The sequence below is a fragment of the Diplotaxodon limnothrissa genome, linkage group LG20 (assembly GCF_057381915.1).
Source record: "Diplotaxodon limnothrissa isolate DT_005_m linkage group LG20, D_limnothrissa_male_GT1.1, whole genome shotgun sequence".
NCBI lineage: Eukaryota > Metazoa > Chordata > Actinopteri > Cichliformes > Cichlidae > Diplotaxodon > Diplotaxodon limnothrissa.
In genome coordinates this window covers 12,771,703-12,798,280 of record NC_140615.1, presented here as the reverse complement: position 1 = coordinate 12,798,280, position 26,578 = coordinate 12,771,703, and the positions used below count along the sequence as shown (strand labels likewise).

General features: G+C 40.2%; 1 protein-coding gene across 1 annotated transcript in view; it reads right to left on the bottom strand.

Moving 5' to 3' along the window:
• The window catches only part of mtor (mechanistic target of rapamycin kinase), a 78,540-nt gene extending 59,509 nt beyond the window's left edge, over positions 1-19,031 (bottom strand). Inside the window, exons 1-21 of the mRNA XM_085345446.1 lie at positions 18,892-19,031; positions 18,332-18,474; positions 18,004-18,112; positions 17,657-17,889; positions 15,957-16,157; positions 15,710-15,844; positions 15,360-15,635; positions 14,701-14,809; positions 14,255-14,438; positions 13,914-14,042; positions 13,557-13,801; positions 12,197-12,406; positions 11,815-12,020; positions 11,291-11,413; positions 11,003-11,086; positions 10,190-10,282; positions 9,965-10,099; positions 9,307-9,436; positions 5,902-6,152; positions 5,695-5,781; positions 3,901-4,068 (exon numbers count right to left, since the gene is read on the bottom strand). Of these exons, the coding sequence (XP_085201572.1) occupies positions 3,901-4,068; positions 5,695-5,781; positions 5,902-6,152; positions 9,307-9,436; positions 9,965-10,099; positions 10,190-10,282; positions 11,003-11,086; positions 11,291-11,413; positions 11,815-12,020; positions 12,197-12,406; positions 13,557-13,801; positions 13,914-14,042; positions 14,255-14,438; positions 14,701-14,809; positions 15,360-15,635; positions 15,710-15,844; positions 15,957-16,157; positions 17,657-17,889; positions 18,004-18,112; positions 18,332-18,460 (3,237 nt within the window). The 5' untranslated portion in view covers positions 18,461-18,474; positions 18,892-19,031. The remainder of the gene's footprint in view (positions 1-3,900; positions 4,069-5,694; positions 5,782-5,901; positions 6,153-9,306; positions 9,437-9,964; positions 10,100-10,189; positions 10,283-11,002; positions 11,087-11,290; positions 11,414-11,814; positions 12,021-12,196; positions 12,407-13,556; positions 13,802-13,913; positions 14,043-14,254; positions 14,439-14,700; positions 14,810-15,359; positions 15,636-15,709; positions 15,845-15,956; positions 16,158-17,656; positions 17,890-18,003; positions 18,113-18,331; positions 18,475-18,891) is intronic.
• Positions 19,032-26,578: the final 7,547 nt, after the last annotated feature.

Sequence of the window (26,578 nt, the reverse complement as noted above, 5' to 3'; positions counted from 1 at the left end):
GGTCCGTGCTGTCTTTGAACTGCTGTATTACGAGCAAGTGGCTTAGACCTCAAAAGGTCCTGATGGATATTGATGGAAGCCACAAACATAAAACACCACCCCAATAAATCAACTGAAGGTTGAGCTCCTGTACTTTCAGTATGAGTGTAAAGTGATGTGAGCTTAAATTATTAAACCTAAACGAATGCTAGCAAAATAAAGTCATCTCGTCATTCTGACACAGGCCCTTTTCAGTCTAGTTAATATAGTTTCTCCACTAGATTTATGACAAGTTTTACTTTGACTCAGTGCAACTCGCAAAGAAATCTATTACAAAACACAGATTCAGGGTCATGCTACACTGAGACATTCATAATGGAGGTTTTTTTGTGGCCATTGCTAATTTTTGACACTAAACTTTCATTATTCTGTCTTACAGGATCCTTATATCTTCATGTTTTCAGATCCATTTTTTTAAGGACACAGCATGTGTTGAGCACAACTTTTAACCAGGTCATCATTATACATTTCTATGGTTTGAGCTGCTGGTAGACGTCAGCCTGAAATCTAAAAGTTAGTGTGTCGCTAAAAGAAGAGAAAACTGCAAACAGCCTGTTCAGACTGCTATTACCAAGGTATTATCAATTTCTTGTAACATTACAAGAAATGTAATGGTAAATTACTAGTTAGTGTTTCCTTGAGAGTATGAATGCGTATCAGGGAGTCTATGAAAGAAAGCTTTCTGCACTGCCCTAAAATGGTATTATTAATGAAGATTTTAGGGCTTTGATAATTATGAATATACAATAAGTGAAACAACATAATTATTCTGTCTTAATATTTCTCTCATTTTGTCTTATGCTATAAATTCTGCACAACACTTTCCTTCACTGTGGTACTCTTTTCCTATCTGATAGCAGCATAAATCACCAGAGATGCTGAAATTCATTTGGAGAAAGGTGAAGGGATCCCAAAGCCTGCTGCTGTATTTCTTCCCTGCCCCCAAGTTAAGAGAACCCTCAGCATGTAATTCCACACAGGGTTCAAATCGTGCGTGGGAGGGTGTCAGACACAAAAATGAATAGGGCCAAAGAGGGCCCTTTGTCTGTGACGGTTCTCCCTGCTGGTTTGCGTGGCTGCTCTTTAAAGCACTTGAGGGGAAGTGTGGCTGATGATAATCAGCAGCACTGGCAAAACTTTGGCCCGGTGTGCCAATCCTCCTCCAAAAAAAAGTTTCCTATAGATCAGTTGCTGGCGCGCTATCCTCTAGACATCCATTTTGCTTTTGGTTGGCATTTGGTTTTTATTACTGACGACACCACTCGTGCAATCACGCACTTCTCAAGTTTCTTTCTTCTGAAAGAAAATGTATTATTCGCTTTTGTTTATAACAAAAAACACCAATATTTAGAAAATGTCATTTCTCAAGGAGTCCAAAGGGACAAGAAATACAAATACAATGTCTTTCCAACAAATGCATGATATCTCAAGAGTTTACTTAATTATTCTGTTTACTAATTACATCACAATATCTTGCATAATACCAAACTAATCATGATCAACCAGTTAGTCTTAATAAAGCAGCTGGCTTTAACCACTGATTTTATTCAGTTACAGAGTTTAACTTTAAATCTTTTGACTTACTTCAGTTAAACTAAGCATGATCATACTTTTTTAAATTAAAAAAATCTTTCCAGCACCCTTTTTGCTTTATTATAACTGAGATTTATTAGGGTACTTTCCTGTTCTACATAAAAAGCTCACAAAGTTTATCCTCATCTGTGCTGGGCAAGTTACCCAGAACTGCGTTAGTAACTACAGCCTTCAGAAATGGCTCTTTCGGACATTACAAAAGTCACTACAGGAGAAAGTAATAATGTTACAATGATGTTACTAAAAATTAAATAATTTGTTACTGCTCAGCAGTAATCCTCAGGAATCAAAAGCCTGCTAATAACTGATACAATAATGAGCACAATGGTGAAACAGACACTTAGCAAAGTGCGGGATTAATCAACTCTGTTATATAATTAACAAGAAAAGCAATACTTCATAAGTATGACCAACATTATATTGTGATATAAAAGACCAATAGTAGTATGTAGTGATAAAACGTTAGTTTTTTTTGTTTTTTTAAGAATTTACTCTCACATTCTTAAGATGAGATCAAGATAGAGATAAAAGTTCTTAAAACATAACAGTCGTAAAGGGAGTACGTGAGACTTTTCAGAATCTTCTGAGCTTCTTAAGCAGACGAGAAAATGGCAGACATTAAGGTAGGAGAAATATTCTCCAAATACTGAGTTAGAAACGCAGTGAAGCGCTACAAATTAGATTTCCCAGGAGAATGTCTCTGGTTGACATCATCATAGCTTCCAGTTTACACAAAAATGTTATTCCCCCTGTAAGCATCAAAAAGATTCATTGACATTGTAAATAAATATATGCAAATACAGCTACCAGTGTCTGCATTCTGTGAGTTGGCCTTTCAATTTCACTGTAGACTTTCTTTTCTTACATATGTATTTTTGAGTAAACAATCACCAATCAGAATACATACATCCTATTGATCATCTGGGTCACCCACAGTTTACTCTCTATTCGACGGTCAGCAGGTTCGTGAACACATTCCCACATTTACAAACGGAAAAAAATATGTATGACAAAATACTTAATAGTAGGGGTGGGTTTTTATAATCAATTTATCGATTAAAATCGATTCTGGCTTGGATAACGTAAAATCGATTCATTAAAATCCTGAATCGATTTTTTTAATATAAATTTATTTTGCCCGAAATGCCAGAATCTCTGGTGAAATCTCACAAAATTTCAACAACCAAACAGCTAAGACAGTAAATGATAAAGTCTTGCGTGTGTCAGCTTCCTTTTTATAGATACAAAAATATGTAAATGTACTGATCTGAATTATAATATTTCTGACTGTCCAAAGTTCCCAGATTCAAATCGAATTGAATCTAATTGAATCTAATCGAATTAAATCGAATCGTGGATCGAATCAATTCGGGACCTTGTGAATCGGGATTGAATCGATTCTAGAAATCAGTGACGATACCCAGCCCTACTTAATAGTCTCTTAAACTGTTACAGGTTTTCTAATCACCTGTAGTTTAGAGTGTAGATGAAACTGGGATAGAATACAAAACTGCTTTCATTTAAACAAAAAAAAAGGGGGAAAAAAGGAAAGCGACAGCGACAGCGCTGGAAATAAGCTCTGGACTGCCAGTTAGAGAATGCAGAGCTCCAATGGAGGGATTAACAAGTACACAAACCACCATTTCTCTGATAACGATGCCCAAGGCACCACAGCAGGCATTTTGGTCTGTTTTTATAATTAAGGGTACTCAATTTAATTTTTATTTCACCAACAGCTCTGCACTCTGCAGAGCAAGCATTCATGGCAACATTAACATAAGAAAACAGTACATTCTCTTGCTCCAACTACTAAATCATAATCCCTCGTACCAAAATGTAATCTCAACTACAGCTCTGACATTTTAAACATCTATGAGTCATGGGCAATGCCGCGGCCTATAATTCTGGCACGGTAAGCTGCACGTGATTTCAGACACAAACCTGAAAAATGTTCTCGAAGATGCCAAAGAAAAGCAAAAACAATATATTGGTTTGTGATCCAGAATCTAAACAACTTTTGCAGAATTGGAAAAGTAATTAAAAGCTTTTTGTGAAATAAAAACACTGAAAATCTATCTCCAGCTGACTTTTTTCTCTTCTGTGTTATTAATTCCAGATGTTGGACACTCCGCTACCCTTCAGTGTATGCACAGTAACTGTAAGCTCATAAAAATATGAGACCCAATGAACTACACAGCTTTAGTCTATTACTGGCAAATCAGATACTGACATCGCATGTCGTCTGCAATCGCACCGCAGTGAACTCACCTTGATAGTAACACTGCGCCCGGTGCTGTTGTCATGCATGAAGACACGTAGCATGTGTGGAATGAGCTGAGGGAGATAGAGCTTGAACTCTCCACCAAGCGCCACCACAATCTGCTCAATCAGGAGGATGATGGTGTTCTGCATGGGGTTGTTTGGTGTCCAGTATTCCTAAGACACAGATAATGAAATGTTGGTATTCATTACATTAACTTGACACCCATTTTTGCTCATTATTATCAAAGCCAACATAAGTTAAAAGATTGTACATTCTGATAAAGCCCTAATGGAGAGTATATTCAAACACACATTATAGAAATTCAAATTACTCTTAGACAATCAAATGCCAACGCTTTCTAATACTAATAGTATGTAATAACAACATAAATTAAAGAAATACTGTACTACAGTACTAAACATCCACCTAAAAGAAGTTTTGATGCTTTGTAAAATGTAAATAAAAACAAAAACACAAGTCAAATATTTTATAACTCATTTAGATGAACACAGTGCAAAGACCACTGTGTGTTTGATTTGGTTGGCTCTTTTTGCAATTTAATGACAGCAAAATATTACCAAAAAATTGGGACAGGAGGAGCAACAGTGTGAAAGAAAAAGGAATTGTATTGCTGTATTGTAATGCTAAAGTTTTTGTGTAGCTATACAGAAGTAGGTCAAAATGTGCTTTATCAATAAGCTGAGTGGGAGACAAATGCCTGGATCAGTGTTCCCTCTGGAAATGCAAAACGTTCACGTGCTAGAGACACAAAGCAGGGGTCACAATACTGGATGGCAAGGAATGGAGACAGTTTCCTGTCAGCTGGGACTTACATCATGCCTCTGCGTGGATTTTGACAGTGTTTTGGAAAATCTAGGTTTGACCACTGTGCACATTAAAAATATTAATAGCTGGAGTAGAAAAGACCTGAAGTCACACAATATATCAATCAGTCAATGGGCTTCAGCTGTGAGATTTGGCAAAGGCGTTTTGTCAGGGACGAGAGGTCTCAAGCAACCCCCAACTTCCTGCTTTCCCTGCTTGTGGCTGCTAACTAGAGAGGAAGTGAGAGTACGTCCTGAATGGCTATTCCAGCCCCCTCATCTGGATGCAAGAGCAGGACTGGAGCAAAAATGAATAGATTCTTTGTTTTACTTGCCATTTATTAACTCATAGGGACTGGAGGCGCAGTGGTCTACTTCTCTCAATTACTTTCCACCAGGTGGAGTTGCGGCCATTGCAAAAGTTTTGGTAACAGTGTTACCAAGATTCCGACGCAAGGACAGTCATATGATACTTTGTGACTCTTTAAATGATTATGTGCTTGACATTGTGTTTGTGCAAGTGCAGGCAGGAGCTATGGCTTTAGCAGTTGTTCCACATCATGGGATAAGTGTGAGCGTCATGAGTCATCGGCAGTTTTTCTCCTAAATATTATTTGAATAACGTGAGTGGAAACGTACATCGGAGCCACATGCAGTGCTACAGTTAGAAGGTGAACAGTGAGTGATAATAAAAGGAAGAGTAAAAAGAACATCTCTAAATATACATAACTTCTTATTTTCTCTGACTCACAGTTTCTTTAATCTTGTTAAGTACCTCACTACACACAATGCATACTGCTGTGTGACATGGGGCAAGACTTCATGCAGAGGCCTTAAACACATTACTTCTAATGAGGAAAGCAGAAAGCACAACTGAGTGCAATTAAGAGTTCTTAGCTGTCAGCCTAACTCAAAGGAAAATAAAGAAGGGCTGCATAATGAGTGTTTAGAGATTGGGTTGAAACAGTTACTCACTCTGATGAGGGTGAAGATGTCATCCATATAGGGACGGATGTGAATCTTCACAAAGCACACGACCATTCCCATCTGCTGAAAGAGGAACTGGAGGAAGACAGAAGACAGAGTCTAAGATTTGCTTTGTGAACAGCTGACAAAATAAGAGAAATGCCATAATGAATCTGTCAGGCAGTCTCTTTCCTCTTAATCCACACAACAGCTTACCTCTCGGATACTGGCATCACACACCCGGATGACATTGAGAAAAGTGGGCATGACCTGAGGCAGGAACTGGACGCACTTTAGGCCCAAAGATTTGAAGATGAAGGTGACCGCCTGGACTACCATAGTGTGGTGGTTGGAGAGTGATGGGTCTCTCAGGATGCGCATCAAAGTGACGATTGCCACAGCAGGGTAAAACTCATCCAGGGGCAGGTTACCCATGTTCACCAGCATTTCACTGGTGCTATAGTCAGCTACAAAAAGAGGAGAGTGAGGTTGGTTAGTTTGAATGATGCTGTCATATAAACTATATAAACATATAAACTATAAAATTAAAAAATAATAATGCAAGAATCTTTCTCAGGTTTTGTGCCATCTCTCCTTCAGTCATACTGATGGAGCAGTTGATGAATGTGACAGTTGTGAGTGGCCATGCTTAAACCCTAGAAATATTTAGTAATTTGCCAAATGTAAATCTGATGAGGACATTCTTTCGTCGTAATCACATAATATGATTTCAGCCTGTTGTACAACTTTCAGTCAGATGCAATAAATTGCTCAAATTAACTGCAGTGACTGCAGGATCTAGTTAGTGCTTTAGTCAAGGTTTTACCATTAAGGTAAAAGAAAAAGATGGAATCTCTTCAGCATTTAGTAAGTCCCCTCATTCAGCTTAATGAGATCTTAGATTTGCTGGAGACAGTAGGAAACCTAATACTTAAAGTTCTTCCAAAAAATGATCAAAATTTTGTCACAACATAAAGTAACATTCAGCACCTAGGCACTGCCATCACCAGTAAAATATGTACCAGTTTCCATTCCTAATAGACCCAAGAGCACAAGGAGCCGTGTGAGAGTTGCTGAGAATAAAAGATCACAGGGTTTGGGGGTTTTATTAGTGCATTAGTTCCATTAATATTTTTGTAATAGGGAATACAAAGCAGCTCTCGTCGTCCATTTATCTTTGCGGGGCTATTAAATTTTACAAGGCACCTGAGAATACAAATGTGTGGTATTCAGCCTTTTGCTACTGTTTCAGCTGCTTGAATGTCTCCCCTTAGACGCCGAGGACTAAAAGTTAGTTTTTTAATATTTCAGTATTCACCAAGTCAAGATTCACAATGGTGATAAATGATAACAATCTGTATTTTATCGGCAAACAAACAGGCATTAGTGTAGCCAAGTGAAGCAAGAGTAGTGTAATAATTCAGGTGAATGGGACGAATAGGAACTGTTAACTATTCCTAATAGCATGTAAAAAATATAGCAACTCCCAAGGGGACATGAAGCGTTTCATCACCTTTATGACTGTTGTGTTCTGTAAAGATCTGACTGGTCTAATTTAAAGTCAGGTGAGGAGATGGAACTAGACAGTCAACTCCCAGAACCCTACAAAAAAAAAAAAGTGGTCCGAGATACTAGTGTTTCAGACAGTGACCCTAACAAATCAAATTCGCCAACAGATATACGACCTCCAGTTCTGGTCACAGTCTATTTAGCTGGAGAACAAACTGGTAAAACCATTACCATACTGTCCAAGGTCATTCTGAGACACATGACTGGATCAGACGAGTGGAGATCTGCATTTTCCACACACGAGGCGTGTGACCGAAGACAGATGTGCATTATTAGAGAAATTCACAATATCCAGACCGTTTATGATGCACAACCACCAAGTCGTGTTCTGAGAGTTTTATCATACTCAGAGAAATAATCCAAGAGTTTAAAGTAAAACCCACTACGAGCAAGAAAAACATTTTTACATCTTTTGTTACTTCTAACAGATAACATAGGGTATATTAAGATCCACCCACATTGTGTTTAGCACTGTTATTCAAAAATCTGTCAACTGGGTTAAGATCAATGTCATTAATCCTGTTTTGGACATATTGTTTATTACAACAAACATATTGACCAAAAAGCCTTTTAACAGGCAATGCTGAGTTATTCAGCTGATATGGTAATACGTTTACGCAAATTCAGACTGCACCAGTAATCCGTTCACCCCGTAAAGAAAAAGAGTGACGTATATCACTGATATTCTATTAAACAGATGCTTGAAATCTGTCTAAAGTGGGTCACATTAAATTTAATATCAGCACTTCAAAAAGTCCTACTCCAGTTGTGGTGCTTATATTTCCCTCCAAACTGGCAGACTCTTGTTCTGAAGGATTTTTAGTTGGGTTTAGATCAGACAGCAGCCAGAAATAAGATCCCAAAGAATGAAAACTCCCACAAAAGGCAAACCCAAAGCCGCTGATGCTGTTGACTTTTCAAATGCAAGGGCAAGACCTTAAAAGATTGTGTTTTGTCTTGTCGGCGTAGACATATCTCCTCCCTGCACTCCATTTCGAATGATTTGTAGATTTATTAAATGTAAAACAGCCAATGAGTAAAGCATAATCTTCAGTGTTTTTTCAAAAGACACAGTTTCACTGGCTTTATGTGGGCCCCAGGGCAGCTGTGGCTACAACTGTAGCTTGCCTCCACCAGTGTGTGAATGTGAGAGTGAATGAATAGTGGAATTGTAAAGCGCTTTGAGGGTTCCCGAAAAGCGCTATATAAATGCAATCCATGATTATTATTATTATTATTTATGGGAGCCAGATTCGGCAATTCCTAAAACTGAAGATGAAATCGGTTCCTCACTCGAGTGATCACATTCTGACCTAAGAAAAACTGCTGCGTGGCGTATTTAACTCACGGCAATTTCTGGAGCACTGACCTATAACTACATCGAGATGATGATTTTATGTGCACACATGATTGCATGGTGTCACCTCCCAGCAAGAAGGTGCCTGACTGGGGCCTTTCTGTTTTACTTCAAAGTCATCATCAACTTGGTACTGTGAGGTAAAGATCCTACAAAATTAGAAAGAAAAAGCCAACCATCAGACAATCCCATATGAGCACAGAGTTGGTGATGATGGAAAGAAAGGGGGTTGTCTAACACAACCAGCTGTGACGCAAAGGGCACAACACCAACAATGAGAGAGAGCCCACAAATAAAGATCATAATGTCTCATCAATACGAACAACTGCGATTACAAGTAAATGACTAGAGCGCAATCTGGAAGAAAATACCCTAAACTCTCACTGAAGAGTCAAACAACATTATGATAAATGCAGTAAACGCAGCACAAAGCTACAATAACATCAAGTCTATATACAAACTCTTGACAACATTATTCATCAGGCTCATAATGCAGACTCACTAAAATTACAGCAACAGTCCCAAGTTCCACTGTGAGATGTGAAAATGGGTTCGTGCTCATTTAGAGACTTTCCAGTTGTTGTACTGAAAATACTGCTGTAAGTCTGAGGAATGCAAATAAAAAGTTAATCTAATCCACACTGTGACCCTTGGTGAAGAAAAAATGTCTGTATTAACAGTAATCTGAGACCTACCCGAGTCCTGACTGGATTTGGACTCTGAGAGGCTGACAGCAGAGGCATCTCGGGACTGGTCGATCATGCCGATATTCACCTTGTGTTTGTAGGGATCCAGGGCTCCAAGAAGCCCCAGAACACGTATAGCCTGTTGGAAAGACAGAGTTAGTGGTCCCTCACAGGAACACAAAATTGAGTATATACCTGGTCATTTTACATAATCTATCTCAAAAGTTCACCAAATTTGGTACCTTAGCTGAGTTTCAAAGATATAAGGAAGCTATAGAAAACAAAGTATTTATGGAAAATGGACACTAACAAAAAGTGCTACAGCCAAACAGTAAGAGTGGTTTGAGAAGCTTCTCACCATATAAAGTGAGGGAAGTGCATTCCCTGCACTTTTAACAATGTCGTATGTAAGAAATTAAACAATGACAATTTCCACTCAAACTTTTCACATCAAAATGTCCATATATTTATGGAAAAGGTGCTTTGCTTCATGCTACATGTCCATATCATTGTAATTCACCAAATCCAATGCCTCTACAGAGATCTACACATTAACTCAATGCATGCTGTAAAGTGGTTTCAAGCCTTGCTGGCCTATGAGGTTCCCATTACTACGGTGAGGGAAACGTAAGGTGATCGGCCCAGATGGCATGACATTTATTCATACCTCTCTCCTGATGCCCTGGTTTTGTTCAGTCTTGAGGAAGTTAAGCAGCACCTCTAGAAGGGACGGGTACTTGCGGTAGGGCTCCACCACATAGCCTGTACTAGCTACTTGCTGGCCCAGTGTCCACAGAGCCACCTGGTGGAAAGTCAGAGACAGTCATTAACTAATCATCAACAAGAAAAGAGTATATCGTCTGTATTTATTTGTAAGTTGTTCCTTGTGTACCTGTCGCTTGGCCAGTGATGATGAGTCCTGCAGCATGTCCATAATAATTGGGAAAAGCTCATCCATCCACTTCCTCATCTCTAGGCCACTCACCTGATGGGGCAGAGAAAGAATCAATCAAAACTACAGAAATTTTATAAATTAACCATTTTCTGTAGAATCACCTAAAGCCAAAAGGGCACTATTATAAGAACTCGTAACATTTTATAGATAAACTGAAGTGCACAAAACTCAAGGAAGCTACAGTGAAAAATTATAGAAGCTAATATTAAAGCTATTAAATAAATTATTTGTCAGAGAATCCATGTGAATTTCTCAAGTCCATGTATATTAGGAACCACCATCACTTACCAAATGTACAATTTTTTTTAAAATGTGCTTTCAGGCTGCAGACAGATTGTTTTCAAAGTAACATTTAGTTTCTGTTATCTGTACTCCCTACATTCTCATGCATCTTTGCTTTGTCTGGGTTCCCGAAGAGCTGGGCTTCTGTCTCATTCTGCACTGAGTCTCCCTGAGCATCTCCCGCACTCTGTCTGAACTTCAAAGGCCCTTTAACTGTGACTCCCTGACTGCTTTCAGGGGACCATTCAAGCACCTGGTCAGGGTAGAGCAAGGCAAACATCTAAGGGTAAGAGCCTGCAATTACCTTCAACCTCAAGACAAGCTTGGATTTACATTAAAACTACCCAGATTAAAGATGAGTTTTTTTTATAATTAATTGTGTACAATGGACAATAAATTCTGCTAAGATTTATCTAGTTGCAGTAAACAGCCGATTTATAATTACAAACAGAGTAAAAACAGCCTTACCTGAGCCAACTCGCCAATGGTTGCAAGGACACTAATGACTACTCCTGGGTTAGGGTCTGGGTCTTTAAGCTTGAGGATGAGAGCCTAGAAAAATTAAAAGCAATGTGGTCATTTCCTCATATACTTTGAAATCATTACTTATTTGAAGGCCCATGGAAATGAGGATGTAATGGACCTCAGCTTTTACTTATTAGCATAGGCCTACTGGGAACATGAAGCCCCTTTCAGTCTGGTTTAGATTCATACACACTTATCCACCATTACAACAGAGAACTTGCAAAGCAGTACCTTGAGGATGGGTTCCATATAAGGACGTATAAGTCGGGGCGCATTGGAGACCAGGTGACCAAGCATTCGAGCACTCTGCTCTTTGTTCCTGCCGACACCGCTGTGCTCCAATTCTGTTAAGATCTGCAGAAAAATGATAATGTTAGCACAGCACATGCACTCATCTTCATCTGGAATACATTTAATAAGCTTAAGTCGTGGAAAACACAAAGGCGTTTAGACAAAAATCAATTGTGACTTTGTACTACAAGTGTGTGTGTTTTGAGTTTTCAGCTTAGCATAATATCATGGCCTTTGCTGCCCCCTAAAGGTATCCAACTGAAACGCAAGCAGGTAATCGTCACAAGAAAAATAATGAATGTAGAAGCCAAGCGTTTGCAAAACTGTTGAATACTTGCATGCCATCTTTGGCACATGAACCTAAGGAATCCTAATGAACAAATTTAATGGTTTAAATAAATCAAAACATGATGTCTAATGCAATAAATAAAACTCGTATTGAGCCATTACTGTGCCTTTCATACCTGGATGAGCATCTTGCGTAGGAAGGGCATAACAAAGGCAGGGTTCATGCTGCTCAGGCGTCCGATCGTGCAGATTGCCAGCTCTCTGATCTCAAACACCTCATCATTCAGAGCAACAAACAACGCCTGCAAGTTTTCAGCCTGGGCGAGGTGAGCATCAAAGCGTTCATCAAGAGACGCCAGCACGCAGTATCGGATATCTGGATCTACAGGAAATCAGGGACAAAAATCAGACTGGCTTTCTTTATCACTTTTATTTTTTATACGCTGCCATAATGGATCACTGTAGCTGTTAACAGTTCTGAAGCCTCACACCATAAAAGCAACAAAACAAAATAAATCTGCATAGTAATGCCGTTTTCCTTTTCTGTGCATTTGTTACCTGGATCAGTGATGCCAACAACTAGCAGCTTGCTGAGAACATCTGCAACAACCTGCACAGCGGTCTGGCTGACAACATGGCCGCTGATCAGGTGGATGGAGGGAGTAAGCAGGCGTGAGCAAGTCCGAGCTGCCTCCATTCGGATTTCTTTGTGTTCGCTGTTCAAGAAGTGATCAGCACAGTGGCGCACAAACTGGGTGAGGGAATGTCCTGGGGAAAGACGTTCATGTAGAATAATCACAATACAACTGCTTTTATTTTATTTTTTTTAGTAGCATTAATATCCTGGTAGATAATAACAGCATTTTTGTTGCTTATTTTATGTAAAACAAACAACACTGACTTGATTTATCCTATAATGGCGTTTCTTCTTCATTTGTCTATTTGGGATTCTAAAACTCAATACCAAGGAAGTCGGGTGGCTTGTTTCCGTGGAGACTGAATTACTTAACTAAATATCCAATGTTACCCCAGCTTTTGCACTAAAATGCAAACCCATCCAGCAGTCTGCTGAGGAATGACACCAAAGACTGATCATTTTTCTCCCCAGTTTCTCTGCTGGAGAACAAAAAACTAGTCATCTCGGTGACAGACTGAAGAGACGCTATTTATATCGACCACTGAAAGATGGGCACAGTCATCAGCACAACTGCCCCGGCCATTTCTGCAGTTCACATAATCAATTCTTTTGGTCCACATTTTTGTCACCGCTGGCGGCTCCAATGACTTACGAGTGACAGTTTAAGCCTAGTTTAAAAACATATTTCATTTTCAACTTCACTGCATGTGATATAGAGTGCATAGACAGCAAAACTGCACCACTTATTTCTTATGATCATTCAGGACAGTAATGCCACTACTCTTTGAATAATTTCTTCAGCAAGCCCAACTTATCAATGCGCCCTTGTCCATTAGAACAGTATAATAAAAAAATGGCTAGCTACAAAATGCAAAGGATTGTTGGGTGAGGAGAGCAACAGCCATTCGGTATCAAGTTTAAATTCTTAACCTCTGTCTTTTGTTGTTGTTTTAATTTATATACCATTTCTAATTCCACTGTGTTTTCATGTTGTTCCTTTGGATTCACCGTTTTTTGCATTTTTGTATTGCTTTAAATTCCATTGCTCTATTTTGCTTCTTCTAATTCTACCCTGGTTTTAGTCCCATTGTTGTAAAGCACTTTGTAATTCTGTTATAAGTGCTAACTAAAAAACATTTGCTTGCTTGCTTGTGTATTACAATGCAACACTGTGCTGCGAAACACTGGGTCCTGAACTTTGACACATGCTACTGACCTAAAATTTTATGCAGGAAAAGAATCCATCACACAGATGTACGTGTTTTTTTTCCAGGTTCTTACCTTCAAATTCAAAGCTTCCCAGGGTTCGCAGGGCCAGGGTGATGCTGCCAACGTCACTAGCCTCTGGAATGTTAGTGAGGCTTGGTGAGGCTAGCTGGTGAGCCAGGCCTTTGGGCATGCCAGGGTGACGCAATGGCTTGTGCATCAATACCAAAGAGAGCATCTTCAGCAAACCATCCTGTATATCTTTCTTCAGCTGGGGGATTTGACGGCTCAGATCGTACAGCACTGCAGTAAGTGCAGGACTAGACCAGAACAACAGACAAACGATCCAATCAAACCCAAGCATTAATTTGAAAATTACATGATTCAGATCAGAAACTGAATTGCTAAAAAAGTTCTTTGAAGATGTCCTACCTGAGGCCCACAGCAAGCATAGGCTCAAGCAGTTCTTTGATGTCTGGCTGGATGCTGGGACCCATGGCTCTAGAAAGCATGCTAATACACGTAAACACTGTAGCATCCACCTGCATGGTCTTCTGCCTCCTGCACAGATGAAAGATCAGTAAATGAAACTGTGCATAGACAACAACATGTTTTTTTTTTAAATTCACAACACCACTGAGCAAATTCTACCCATAATATAATTTTAGACTTTTCAGCCTTTAGGTTTAAGGGACACTGTAATGGAACGTGTAATATGTCACTATTTAATAAATGATACATTTTTTTAAAAATTGTAAGAAACAATAACTGACTTGTGTGCAAAGTCCTTGGGTGGCAGGGCAGCCTTGATGATCTCAAGGATCTTGGAGAGGTACGGCTGGATTTCTGTCCTCACAGCCACAACCAGCAGCCCCAAAGCCTGGAAAGCTGCCGTCCTCTCCTTCTCCTTCTTCAGGCAGCCCAGCAGGTAGCCCATAGTGTCTGACAAATACTGGTCTGCACAGCAAATGAACATCCACATGGCACATAATCTTTTTTTCCTATTAGCTACAACACATTCATTTGAGCAAGCGGTAGAAACCCTGGTAGTGATATTTCAAAAGGTAGCCTGAAAAGTACTAACCATGACCTACTTACATTGCAATAGTAACCATATATAGACCAAATGTGCATAGTGATTGAAAACAATACATGGTTTCAAGTTCTAACATAAAATTTGCACCAAACTGATAATCACATATATGTTAATTAAACCCACCTGTAAAGGTATGCGGCTGGAAGGCAGCCAAGCGTGGAAGCAGGTTGAGGATGGTCATCTGGATCAGAGGATTTTTGCTGGTCCTGTATTTCAGCACCCACCGACACACCTGGATATTTAAACAAAAGCTTCCTCAATTATTCAGTCAGATGACTACCACAGGTATGACTTCAACTGCCTAACCTCAAGCAAACTCACAAACACATTTTCCAACACACTATCCAAGTTAGTGCATAGAGAAAACATCAAAGACTGATACCAGCACTCTGACTGTCAAAAAAAACCGTGAAAATTTTCATATTTTGCAAAACATTTAACTCTTTCCCCCATAAAGACAACATTTGATGACATCCCCTGTACCCTTAATGATGACTTTTGACATCAGTATGTATGAAGAAAGCCATGATTTGACAACAATTACAATAGTTTCCATGTTTTTTCCAAAGGGGAGCTGCATATGCAGAGCCCACCCTCACTAACATCTGATTCCAAACTCAGTCAACAGTATGCACGAAACTATATGTCTAAACACTGTTCAGTGCATTTATCATGGCAGCTAAAGTCCTTGAGTGTCAAGGATTTTAGTCCAAGGCATTTTCACATTACATTAATATACAATTACACTTTCACAATGCATTTTGTCTGTAGTTAAAACCTACCTGGTCAAATCGCTCCTCCATCAACTCACGGCAGTAGCGACTCTCCACCAGAGAGCTCTTGGCAGGTACCGGTGTGGCCCCAAAGCTGGGGAAGCCTTGAGGTGTGCTGTAGCCCAACAAGCCCAGGAGGGCGTTGGACTGCTGCGGCTGCACCGACTGGAAGCTGGTGAAGGGTGTGATGTGGCGGGGCTTTGTTCCAAACCCCATCAGTTCCTTGCAGTACTTATCGTGGACCAGCTGCTGCTGTGTGATCTCCTCCATCTCCTCGCGCATACGCTGGTTGGAAATAAGACTGTGAGCGGACTGGATTTTACCACTGATAATGTGTCCAAGCTGATATCCGACCTCACCTCTCCCTCCATGCTGCTGATGCGAACCAGCTCATTCAGGATCAGAAGAGCGCCGTGGACCCTGTCGTCGCGATTCATCCCTTTCTCTTTGGCCAAAGTCTCATCAAAGCCTTTTTCTGCCTCTTCAAAGGTTTGCTGTCACAGAAAAAAAAAGCCACTCATGTCACCTCTTTAAAAAACAAACAAACTCTCCAATACTTTAATTAGAATAACACATGATTTGCCGGTGTACAGTTACATGTCTTACTTTGTACCACTGTGGTTTCTGCATTTCCTTTGTCTCTCTCTGAGTGGTGAGGATGAGACAGGCTCGCAGGGCAGACACAGCACCTTCTCGGATGGCCTGCTTAGGATCCCATACTGCGTAAAAGATGTTGTCAAAGAACGGCTGGACTTGCTGGAAGAAGAAGGTGGGTGCACTCACAGCCAGCTCCCTCAACACCAAAACCTGGAAGAGATTGCAAACGAAAGTAATGCAGGCGTGCACTGCTCCACATTTTTTATTTTACCAAAATACACCTGAGAAACCTGAAATCTTCTTTTTCAACGATCTGTTCACCAAAACAAAATCCACATATGATCCTAAAATAGCTTGACATAAAATTTTGACTGTCGCTGTTTGAATTCTGAAGCAACTATGAGCTGGGAATGTCCTGTATGTAGTTATGTTACATTGCTTGTTTAAATGTGTAGTTGTGCCCTGCTTTCTCTCCTTGTTTTAGGTACTGTCCCTTTCATTTGACTCCACTGCAGTGACTATGGTGCGTACCATTTGAAGCTGCAAATTGAAATTTCAGATTTCCCAAATGGTGTTTTCAACTGGAATGCCCTCTGAAGCTGGACTTCCAACTCAGCTGTAGCCAGACGGGCGGGGCTGAGATAGATTTTGGTCGCCCGACCGGAGATATTGCAAGCCCTGGAAGGTCTGCACAGCCTCACCAACCCCGACTTCACAATCCAAGATAGCGACAGTGCATGTAAATAATAGTAAAACTGTAAATCTTGTCAGCTGTACTGTCACTGAAATTTATTTGTGACTCGTTAGATAAACAGAGCACTGACCACGCTGTGTTCCAACTGATATATGGATGGCTCCATCTTGCTAAGGAGCTAAACAGATCCCGTTTTTCCTTACTTTTTCAATTTTACTGCTGGAACACTTTCCACTTGGGAGTGAAATCACTGATCTCTTCACACAACCAATCCTATGTGTGTTCTTCTGACCATTTACTCCTGCTTAGTGCATTTTGATCACTTAATTTTTTTTAGCTTGTAGGATTTGTTGTTTTTTTCTTTCGTTTTGGCACAGCTCAACTATGAATTTTAGGTTTTTTTATTGCCAACTTGGTTTTCATCTCCCCGTACTCTTTTTCAGTTATTTCCCAACAACATCATGTGGACATTCTGGGGAAAGTAACAAGGTTTAATATTCTACAGCCACTAGAAATGGGAAAATGGTAATTGCATAATAAGCTAAATAAAACATAGAAAAAGGCAAGCACATTCTCTCATTTTCTAATTTTGAAGCGTTCAGGATTTTTCTGGACTATGAGTGTGATGCCAATAATAACCATTTGAAGCTGGTCGGTACTCTATAAAAACATAGTGACCGGGTTGCATCAACATCTTGTCAAGCTTCTCTGCTTGGAGGTTTTGCTGACGCCACAGCTGGGTGACACCCACCCACACGCACACAGAACAGGGTAAAGAGGAAATCAGAAGAAGAATGTGCTGATATTTGGGGTATAAGAGTGCATATGAAGTAGTACTTGTGCCTTCAACCCAAAACACACTAGAGGAACTTTCAACACTGCCTTCACTACAGCAATAGATAAAGTTATTACAGCTCCCAACGTGCCCACATTTCCAGCAAATGTAAACACCACCAATATGTGGTTTTATTTGAACAGCAAACACCACAGTGACTGTTGTCTGCTAGTGACTTACTGCAGCATGGCGTCTCCCTTCATTTCTGTCGGCTCCCAACCACTCCAGGGCTCTCTTCACTTCAAACTCCACATACTCAGCCGTAAAGGTGTCCCCCGCCATAGAAAGGTGGCCCATAGCTTTAGAGGCCATCTCCATCACCACGGGGTCGCTGGAAGGGAGCAGGTTGCGGAGGTAGTTGGCGAATCGACTGATCCTGGTGGCATTGCCTCCTTCAACTCCAATTAGACTCACTGATGAAAACAATAATCATTTTATAGTGATAGAAACTAAGAGATCTTAAATAAGTCCAAAATTGACAGCACTTAAAAACATAACAATTTTAACAACGTTTTATTAATGCTTACCTATGGCAAGAATCCCTCCTTTCTTTTCATTCACATCAGAGCTGGACACCAGCTCAAATATGTGGTGGTTCAACTCATCGTAGAACGTAGTAGCTTCATCTTGGCTTAACTGTGGGACAAGACCAGTGTCAAAAAGTATGGAGGAAAATGCTTCCTAATATTGTTTCATAAGTCACTACATACATTTACAACTGAACTGATTTGGGGATTCATGTCTACTTGTGAAACTCTCCAACTAGTGGGAAACAATCTTGATTAAGTATCCAGTATACTAAGTGGTTTTCCACTTACAGTTTTCAATTATGCACATATAGCTTATTGCTGTTACCTCTCTGAGTTCTGTAGTCACATAGTGCTGCAGGTCTTTGGCAGATTTTGCTCGAGTGTCTTCATTTCGACTCTTCAGTCCACTGACAAACTGCTGCAGCACAGTGGCTGTGCCTGATATGATCACCATTTGGACGGCCTAATCTGCAGGGGGGAGGGCGACATATGTGGTTTCAATGCAACATTCCGGGTTATTAAACAACCAGTATCCAAAAACAACAACAAGGTAAACAGTACACATGGAAAGAAGAAATGCAAGCGGTAATCTGATAAAACACCAGGTTAATGTTGTTAACTGACATTGGTCCCAGCTAGCTAACGTGCCTGGTTAGCTAATAAAACAAGCTGCAAGGCTTGCTAGTTATTAGGAAATATACATCAGACTTCTTTACACAACTAATACAAAACCGGAGACGCCCGGGTAGTTGTAGTGTAATAGGTGAAATCAGAGCCTCATGAGTGTTTCGTGCTTGTTTTGATTAGCTCGAGCTAGTGCTAATGTTAAGCTATTTCCCGTGACAACCCAATAGCAAGGAGGCAAAGTCGCTTTGTATCACTTACGTGTTTGTATTACAATGCCGAACACTTAACTGCTATTCGATTTATCCGGAATATCTCTCATTGTACGTCTACCTGGCCAACACTGCGCAAGGTTGGCTAGCTGAGGTATCTGTGATGAATTAGCTCGAGTTAGCGATACACACGGAACTTCACAAGCGTCAAGTTGCGCAGTCTGCGCCGAGCTGAGCGCAACTCACACGTCCTTGAGTGTAGTTTCCAGAGCCTGTCGTCTTTTTATGTTAATGTTTTTTGAGGCCCAGTACTTTAGTTACCTCAACATTTTTACTACAGTATACTTTTAAAATTATGGTGGACGAATGTTACTTATAAGTTTACAGTCTATACTTATAGTTTGTGCTCTTCCCCTGACTTAATGTAATTAATCTGGTGTACTACAGGCAGACATAATCTCATGGTGGTAGCTACTTAATAACATTAATGATAGTCGTACGCTTTGGTTCACCATGAGTACAAAGCAGCCTTGTAAGAACATTTATGGCTCCATAATGGAGGCCTTTCAAAGCCTTTCAGGCGGGGCCTTTCATTTGTTCTTCATATATATATATACGTTTGAACTATCTGTAGTCTATATTTTCTTTCTTTCTTTTTTTTCTTGAATACTAAAACAGCAGGGAATATTTTCCCTTAACTGTCTCCATACTTGTCATGTCAGGGAGTTTTTTTGTTTTTTTGTTTTTTGTTGTTGTTGTTGTTTTCAGCTTTTGATCTGGTGGAGGAAATGAGCCCAACACTGTTGAGAATTTAGATAATTTAATAAGATATACAGTATAAGCATATCAGAACGTCTAGAAACAAGAGGTACGCAAACTATAAAGCTTAGATCTCCTTGTCAGGACATGAATGAAAACACACTTTGAATACAGATAATAATAAGATATTTAAGTGTACAAAAAGCGTCCACTACATGCAGCAGCCTGTGTGGCTGTTTTTTATTTTGCTGTTCAACTTACAACCTCTTGGGGGAGACATTGACCAGGCATACAGACACCTTGCAGTATTATAGAAACATATCTGGCTCTACGTAGTTCTGCATGAGCGGTGACATTTACCATAGTGCAGCACACCAATTAAGCGAGTACCTTCTTATTTCCCACTTGTAGGAAATTGGAGCCTAAATGTCAAATGAATTTTCCTCATCAAAATGAACCACAGCTACTGTCTTTCTCCCCATGAGATCATAATAGGAGATAATTTCTCACTAGCAAACAATGTACTGTATGCCCATTGTTCCCATCCTGGGGTTTTGGGGCCCAAGAGTGTTCCTTTAGAGGTGTCAGGAGGTCCCACCATCCTTTTGCTCCTGAAAAACAAAAAAGGACTAAGCCTGGAGTTTTTACTTTATGTATTTCATCATACACGTGTGCAGCTATTGCACACCTGGCATGCAAGGAGACACCTACATTTTTTTCAAGTTCAGAAAAACAGCAGTAGCAAGTTTGTGTAATGACAGAGAAAAACACACATTTTATAAAACCCACAAATTTATGATGGATTATAACAGTAGAACTGAGAGCACTGGATAAGTAGTCAATATCACTGTGAACCATCCTGTCATTTTGAAATGCTGAATTAATTTCAGTCATTACTGACAGTCAACCTTTCATTTAGAATTACAACTATAGTTGAAAGGTTTCTCTTTAACAGCTTTAAAAGAAAAAACTTCTGTGAGCATGCGTGCATCATGTATGTGCAAATGTGTGGTGCAAATACAAATGTGTGTGTTAATGTGTAAATGCTGTGTAAATGCAGCTATGGGTTTGTGGTTTTGCAGAGGGAGGAGAACCAGAAAGAGAGCTTTTACAGCCTTACAGCACTTTACGTGGAGAAAATGAAGCGTATAACAACACAGGAAAGAGGAATGGATTCCTACTTTTGTACCCAAGGCCCTCCTCCTTCCCTATCTTAGGTCTAGCTGGGCCAGACATATTTCACCCATGTGACACCAACTCATTCAATCTGGAAGACTCACCTTTCTGTCAAACATGTGCTTTCACTGAAAAGTTCTTGTGCGTGAGACAGAGAAAAAAAAAGACTTTTAGATGGTGCTTAAATGGTATTAAAAAAAAACACATACATGCAGTCACTTGACTTCAACACGCACATATAAAGCCACTTGAGCGCTGCAAATGTATGTACACTCACAGCTGCAGAGGCTCTTGTCCTAACAAGCAGCCGGCCTCCTCTGCTAAGTGACAGACAGGATATTGGGTGCGCTTTCATCAGTCCAAGGCTTTGATTCGTCTGCCATCCGTCCTGTTTATTTTCTGCTTTGCCTCTTCACTCAGCCGTGCTTTTGAAATATTTCCCCCACGATGAAGCCTGTCATTCCATTTACACTGATGGATGGAGAGAGTCAGGAGGGGAAGGGGGGAAAAAAGCACTTGCTTTTGCACTAGCTCCTCCACCTACCTTATTCATCTGCCATCCATCCATCTGTTAATCCTTCCCACCTTCATTCTTCCCTCCCCCTGTCAAAATGCTTCATGATTTATCCCCCACCACTTCTCCATATTCTTTCCTTTTTCTTTTTGCAGTATCCACAAGTTCTCTGGGGGGAGGGGGGTGTTGCAGGGTTTTGGTTTTTTTTGTGGTTGGGCGGTGTAGTATGAGTCACAAGAATTCATGAGGTAACATCTGGTTCTAAATGCTAGAGGCAGCTCTTATCCCCTACCTGGCTGCAGCCCAACAGTGTATCCTGGTCTGAATGTGTTGTGTCTTACCCACCTGCCTGGGCAACACATCTTTTGATACCTTCACTACCTACTATGCCTGTGTTAGAGGGAGACACCTGGGTAACCACAAAGCATTATTTCCAACATAGGGATAGGGGTTTTGCTCTTCCCATTGTGTGTAAAAGCACTGTAAAGCCCAGCAAAGCTATGATGGCGTAATATGGCAGTCAAGCAAAAACAATACAAACAGCTGATAGACTTAACTTCTTACTAGGAAAGCAAAGAATTAGAGATCTCTAAATCTTTAGATCAGTATCTTTCATGTCCTTTTGATGAATACAGGTAAGTCTAAATTTAGTCACTGCAGGAGATTTAAATGATTCTGAACTGAATCAGCAAAGCTGATTAGATTGGGGGGGGGGGGGGGGGGGGGGGGTGCAAAGTAGCTCAGAGACAATGTAGAGGGCAATTACCTAATGAAACCTGACAGGCATTTTAGATCAAATAGAGTCTGCAGAGCAGGAATCCATGATGATGCTGCACTTTCTTGTCACAGTGCTTAGTTTGTCTTCTGGCACACTGCTCAGCTCCCTGAAGGGCAGCTACACATACACCCACAGAGTCAGTCTATTGATCAAGTTTCCTTCCCCTGGCAAGTCATATAGATCAAACACTATTGCTAATCCATGAATCACATTGCAGGGGAAACCTAAGACCAGCTTATGGAAATGAGGATCCTCTTTGACATTGAGTTCCTGTACATCAAAAAGTCCTTAATCAGGAGGTATAACAGTGTTTGCTGGTGCCGTTGGCTGAAAATAGTATTAGTGTTTACATAAAGGCATTACTCATCATATCCACTACAGGCCTGTGTCTTGTTCTTTGGCAATCATTTTATTATGGTGGGATTCAATATGTCAAACAGAGGGAAGATGGCACAGTTCTCTAATAGTGAATCCGAGTAGCCAATTTCACATCAAAATGGTGTCATTACCAATCGAGCAACTGAAGTATAGCCGACAGACACCGAATACAAAATCAGCTCTATGGCAGTGACTCAATCACCGGGAGTCAGACAGGTTTTGATCTTGCCGTTCATCTCCAATGGCATCCGCGTTCGCAGTGGACTAATTTCCTAATGGACTCTGGTGAGCGCCTGCCAAAGAGCACACTGGGAATGAATGAATGGTATCCATTAGACAAAATGGCCTTCTGTAAATTGTGGCCACTCTGCATAAATGAGAGGGAGCTGGGCGGGAGCAGGAGCAGATGGATGGAGAGGTCCCGTAACAAACTAATGGAAGCAGACCTGCGATCATTCACTGCTGCCCTGCTGTCAGCACGGTCAGTGAACAGTTTACAGCTGGTTTTAAACATAATGACTTGCAGAAACTTAGACTGCCTTGCATGTTGCTTTTTCAAGTTGGCGTTTACTGACCCTACTTTGAGAGAATTTGTCAACTAAGGGCCATATCACCTTGGTACTGATGTCTATCAAGTTTGTGTGGAGATGTCCCAGATAAAATCCGCCCTAAGTAGTCAATACAGTAGGTATGTGTGACATGACTTATTTGACATGAGGAAGTAGGGGGATTTTATCTGGCTGGCTATCTATGAGGTGGATAGACAGTCTACATGGTGTTCCTCACTGACACTCTTTTCTCTTGTCCCCACTTAGCCTTATCTCAGATAAAACAGATAATAATGGTGGTGGAAACCTCAAGGAGCACAAGGTTATCATTTATATTTAAAATTAGAATTAGAATTAGCTCACGGCCACGTCACTGCAACCCCCTCTGGCTTCTGCTCCACGGCTGCTGAGTGACCCCTCGTCTGGGGCTCTCCTCAGCTCTTTCCGGGAGGGTTGCACGGTTGCCCCTCCGTTGGTCTTCTTTGGACTCTTGTGCTCTTGGGGTCTCTGGATGTCTGGAGCCTGGATCTCCTCCATACCTGCTTCATGCCATGGGGGACGGGGCTATTGCTCCCCACACCCTCTAGCAGATCATTACACGAAGGAACCTTTTGAATACAAGCACGTTCATGCTGACAGGTGTACACACGGGTGCTCACAGACACAAACTACACCTTTCTTGGCTGCTCCTCAAAGCACACTGTGCGCTGTCGATCTTACGTGCTGCACAATAATATTCAATATTTAGTATTTACTGTTATATACACATAGATTATCGCGATGGTGTTGTTTATTATATTGCTCTTTTTTTCTGCTTGTTTTCTCTTTTTTTCTCAACAGGTGATCCAGGTGATATTGATATGTATATGTATGTATATATATGTGTGTATGTATGTATATCTATATATATCTATATCTATCTATAGATATCTATCTATAGATCGATAGATATCTATCTATCGATCTATAGATCTATATCTATATATATAGATATATCTATATATAGATAGATAGATAGATAGATAGATAGATAGATAGATAGATAGATATACATATGTATTTTTTGACGCCCCACCTTTTTTTTGTGCCCTTTATCACCGTTCCTCTTCCCCGCTGTTTTTCTTTTCCTCCCTCTCTTTCTTCCTCCCATCCCTTTCCCCCAGTCATGTCTCGCCTGTATGTAACAACTGACAAAGGTCAATCAAATGGACCAATACAGCTAGGCCGAGATGGTCCACTTGGTATAGTAAATCCGTTGGGCATTTTTCTTGGCCTTCAGACAATAATTCTGATGACAAAAGAACCAAACGGAACAGGCGGCAAGGAAAAAATTAATTAATTAATTAAAATAAAATAAAATTAGAATTAGAAGATGCTTGTTCGTTTGGGTGTGCATAGGTCCACAATAATGTACCCAGATTATAGTTGACATTTCTGTGTGACTAATTTTTAGACACCAACAAAAAACACGTCACTTTTGACCAAGTAAAACCGAAAGAGCTAGAACAGGCTTCACGGGTCAATGAACTCTCTGGCATTCCAGCTTCATACCCAGGGATGAAACCAGGTGTGAAACCACCATTCCTGTTTTGACTTGAAGCTGCAAAGCAGAGGGCCATCTGGCAAACTGTCAGACACATAAACAAAATGTTTTTTGCTACAGCTCTTGGAAAATTGGAAATGCTTGGGAATGGACGTAAGGTTTGCATCGTTTGCAAGCTGATAGGGTGAAAGAAATATCATTCAGAGATTAAAAGTTTAATGATTTCAGTCCTTTCGAATGATGCAGACATCAACAAGTCTAACTGCAACAATACCTAATTTACACCATAAACGGGTCTGCAGTGAAGAGGTGTAATAAACAATTTGCATTGCAGAAAACAAAGCAATTTAATGCTGTCGGCGACATGCTACACATTTTTGGGAAACCAATTATCTGTGAATGAACCTTGTACCGGATGGTGTAATGACTCAGATAGATTTAAACTGTGCAGAAATGCAAAATTGAAAAAGCAATTTTCTTATGGAAATGCAATCAGCCAAATCATATATGATGGTTCAACAAGTACTTGATGAACCTGCCTCAGTTTTAAGGTCACATTACTAAATCTAAATGTCTACCCTAATGGCAAAAATTATATTTAAAAAAACAGATGTAAAAACTAACAATTGTCTCTTGCTGCAAAATAATTGGTATGGAAATCAACCAGTACAGACTTTGTAGCCTCTGTGCATGCACGCTATTCAAATAGAACCCTTATTGCTCCATTTCAGAAAAACTGAGCAGGGCTTCAGGCACATTTTGCATATTCATATTTTTTGTTCTTGCTCTTCTTTTTATAGAACTTCTCTCATACAAACTCTGTGCATAATGAATAACAATGGAAATGCCAGAGTGTAGTTCCACACACAGTCCTTGTAAGCCATCATAAAGGATTATCTCCTGTAGGTCTGTCAATCATGTTGTTTTACATTCAACATGATAGACAATTCAATAGTTATGCTTTTTTTTTTATCAGCATGACAATTATCATCACCATACTGAGACTCCGCCTCTCAGTTCTAATCATTTAGTTATTTCAGTGGGATTCAGTGTTCATGAGCCTTAGTTTTATTTACGCGGCATTACCTGTTGTAGCTTCGCCTCTTCACCAGTCAACCAGCCCTTTGTCGAGGTCAACCTGGCCTCCTTATGGGCACACTGTGAGAAAATTGGCTTTTTACCCCTAATCCACACAGGGTTGATGGGGTATTGTTGTCACCCTGCTGGGCAATGAGGCAGCTTGGAACACATAAGTTTGTGAATGTGATAACTTGAGAATGAGTAAACATAGGAGTTTGAAACTGATACCATATGTGTGTCTGCTAAAAAATCTCAGAGTTTGACTCCCGGTGACCTTTACCTAAAGGTCAGAGGTCAGGTTTTCTCAGAATTTTGTGAATGTGATAACTCGGGTAGCTTTTGTGACATGCTGAGTTATCCTACTGGAAGTAGCCAATAAAGGATGGGTATATAAAGGGATGGACAGGGACAGCAACAATACTCAGGTTGGCTGTGATGTTTAAACAATTTTCAGTTGGTACTAAGAGGTCCAAAGTGTAAAAAAACAGGGAATCTTTTCCTTCTTTTGTCTAATTTGAATAAATTGTATCCCCAATTTCATTATTTTAGCTTTTTAATCGCCTTCTGCTGCTGTATGCAATCTGCTAGAAGATCCAGTGTGTTGTACATCAGATGGTTGTTTGAATTACCATTGTTTTTATATCAGCTCGAAGCAGTCTGGCTAGTCTCTTCTGACCTCTGGCATCAGCTAAGCACTTTAACCCAGAGAACTGCTGCTAGCTGAATATTTTCTCTTATCAGACCATTCTCGGTCAACACTAGCGATGATTGCATTGGAAAATCCCACTATCTCAGCAGTTTCTGAAATAGTCAGACCAAATTGTTGTTTTACTGACACCAAAAATTTAAATACTATATTTTTGTATCCTTACAAAATGACAAGTCCATCCATAAGACATGAATGGTAAACACATCATTAGAGCATTTCTCTGCTTTTGACTGTTGCACCATTAGACAGCA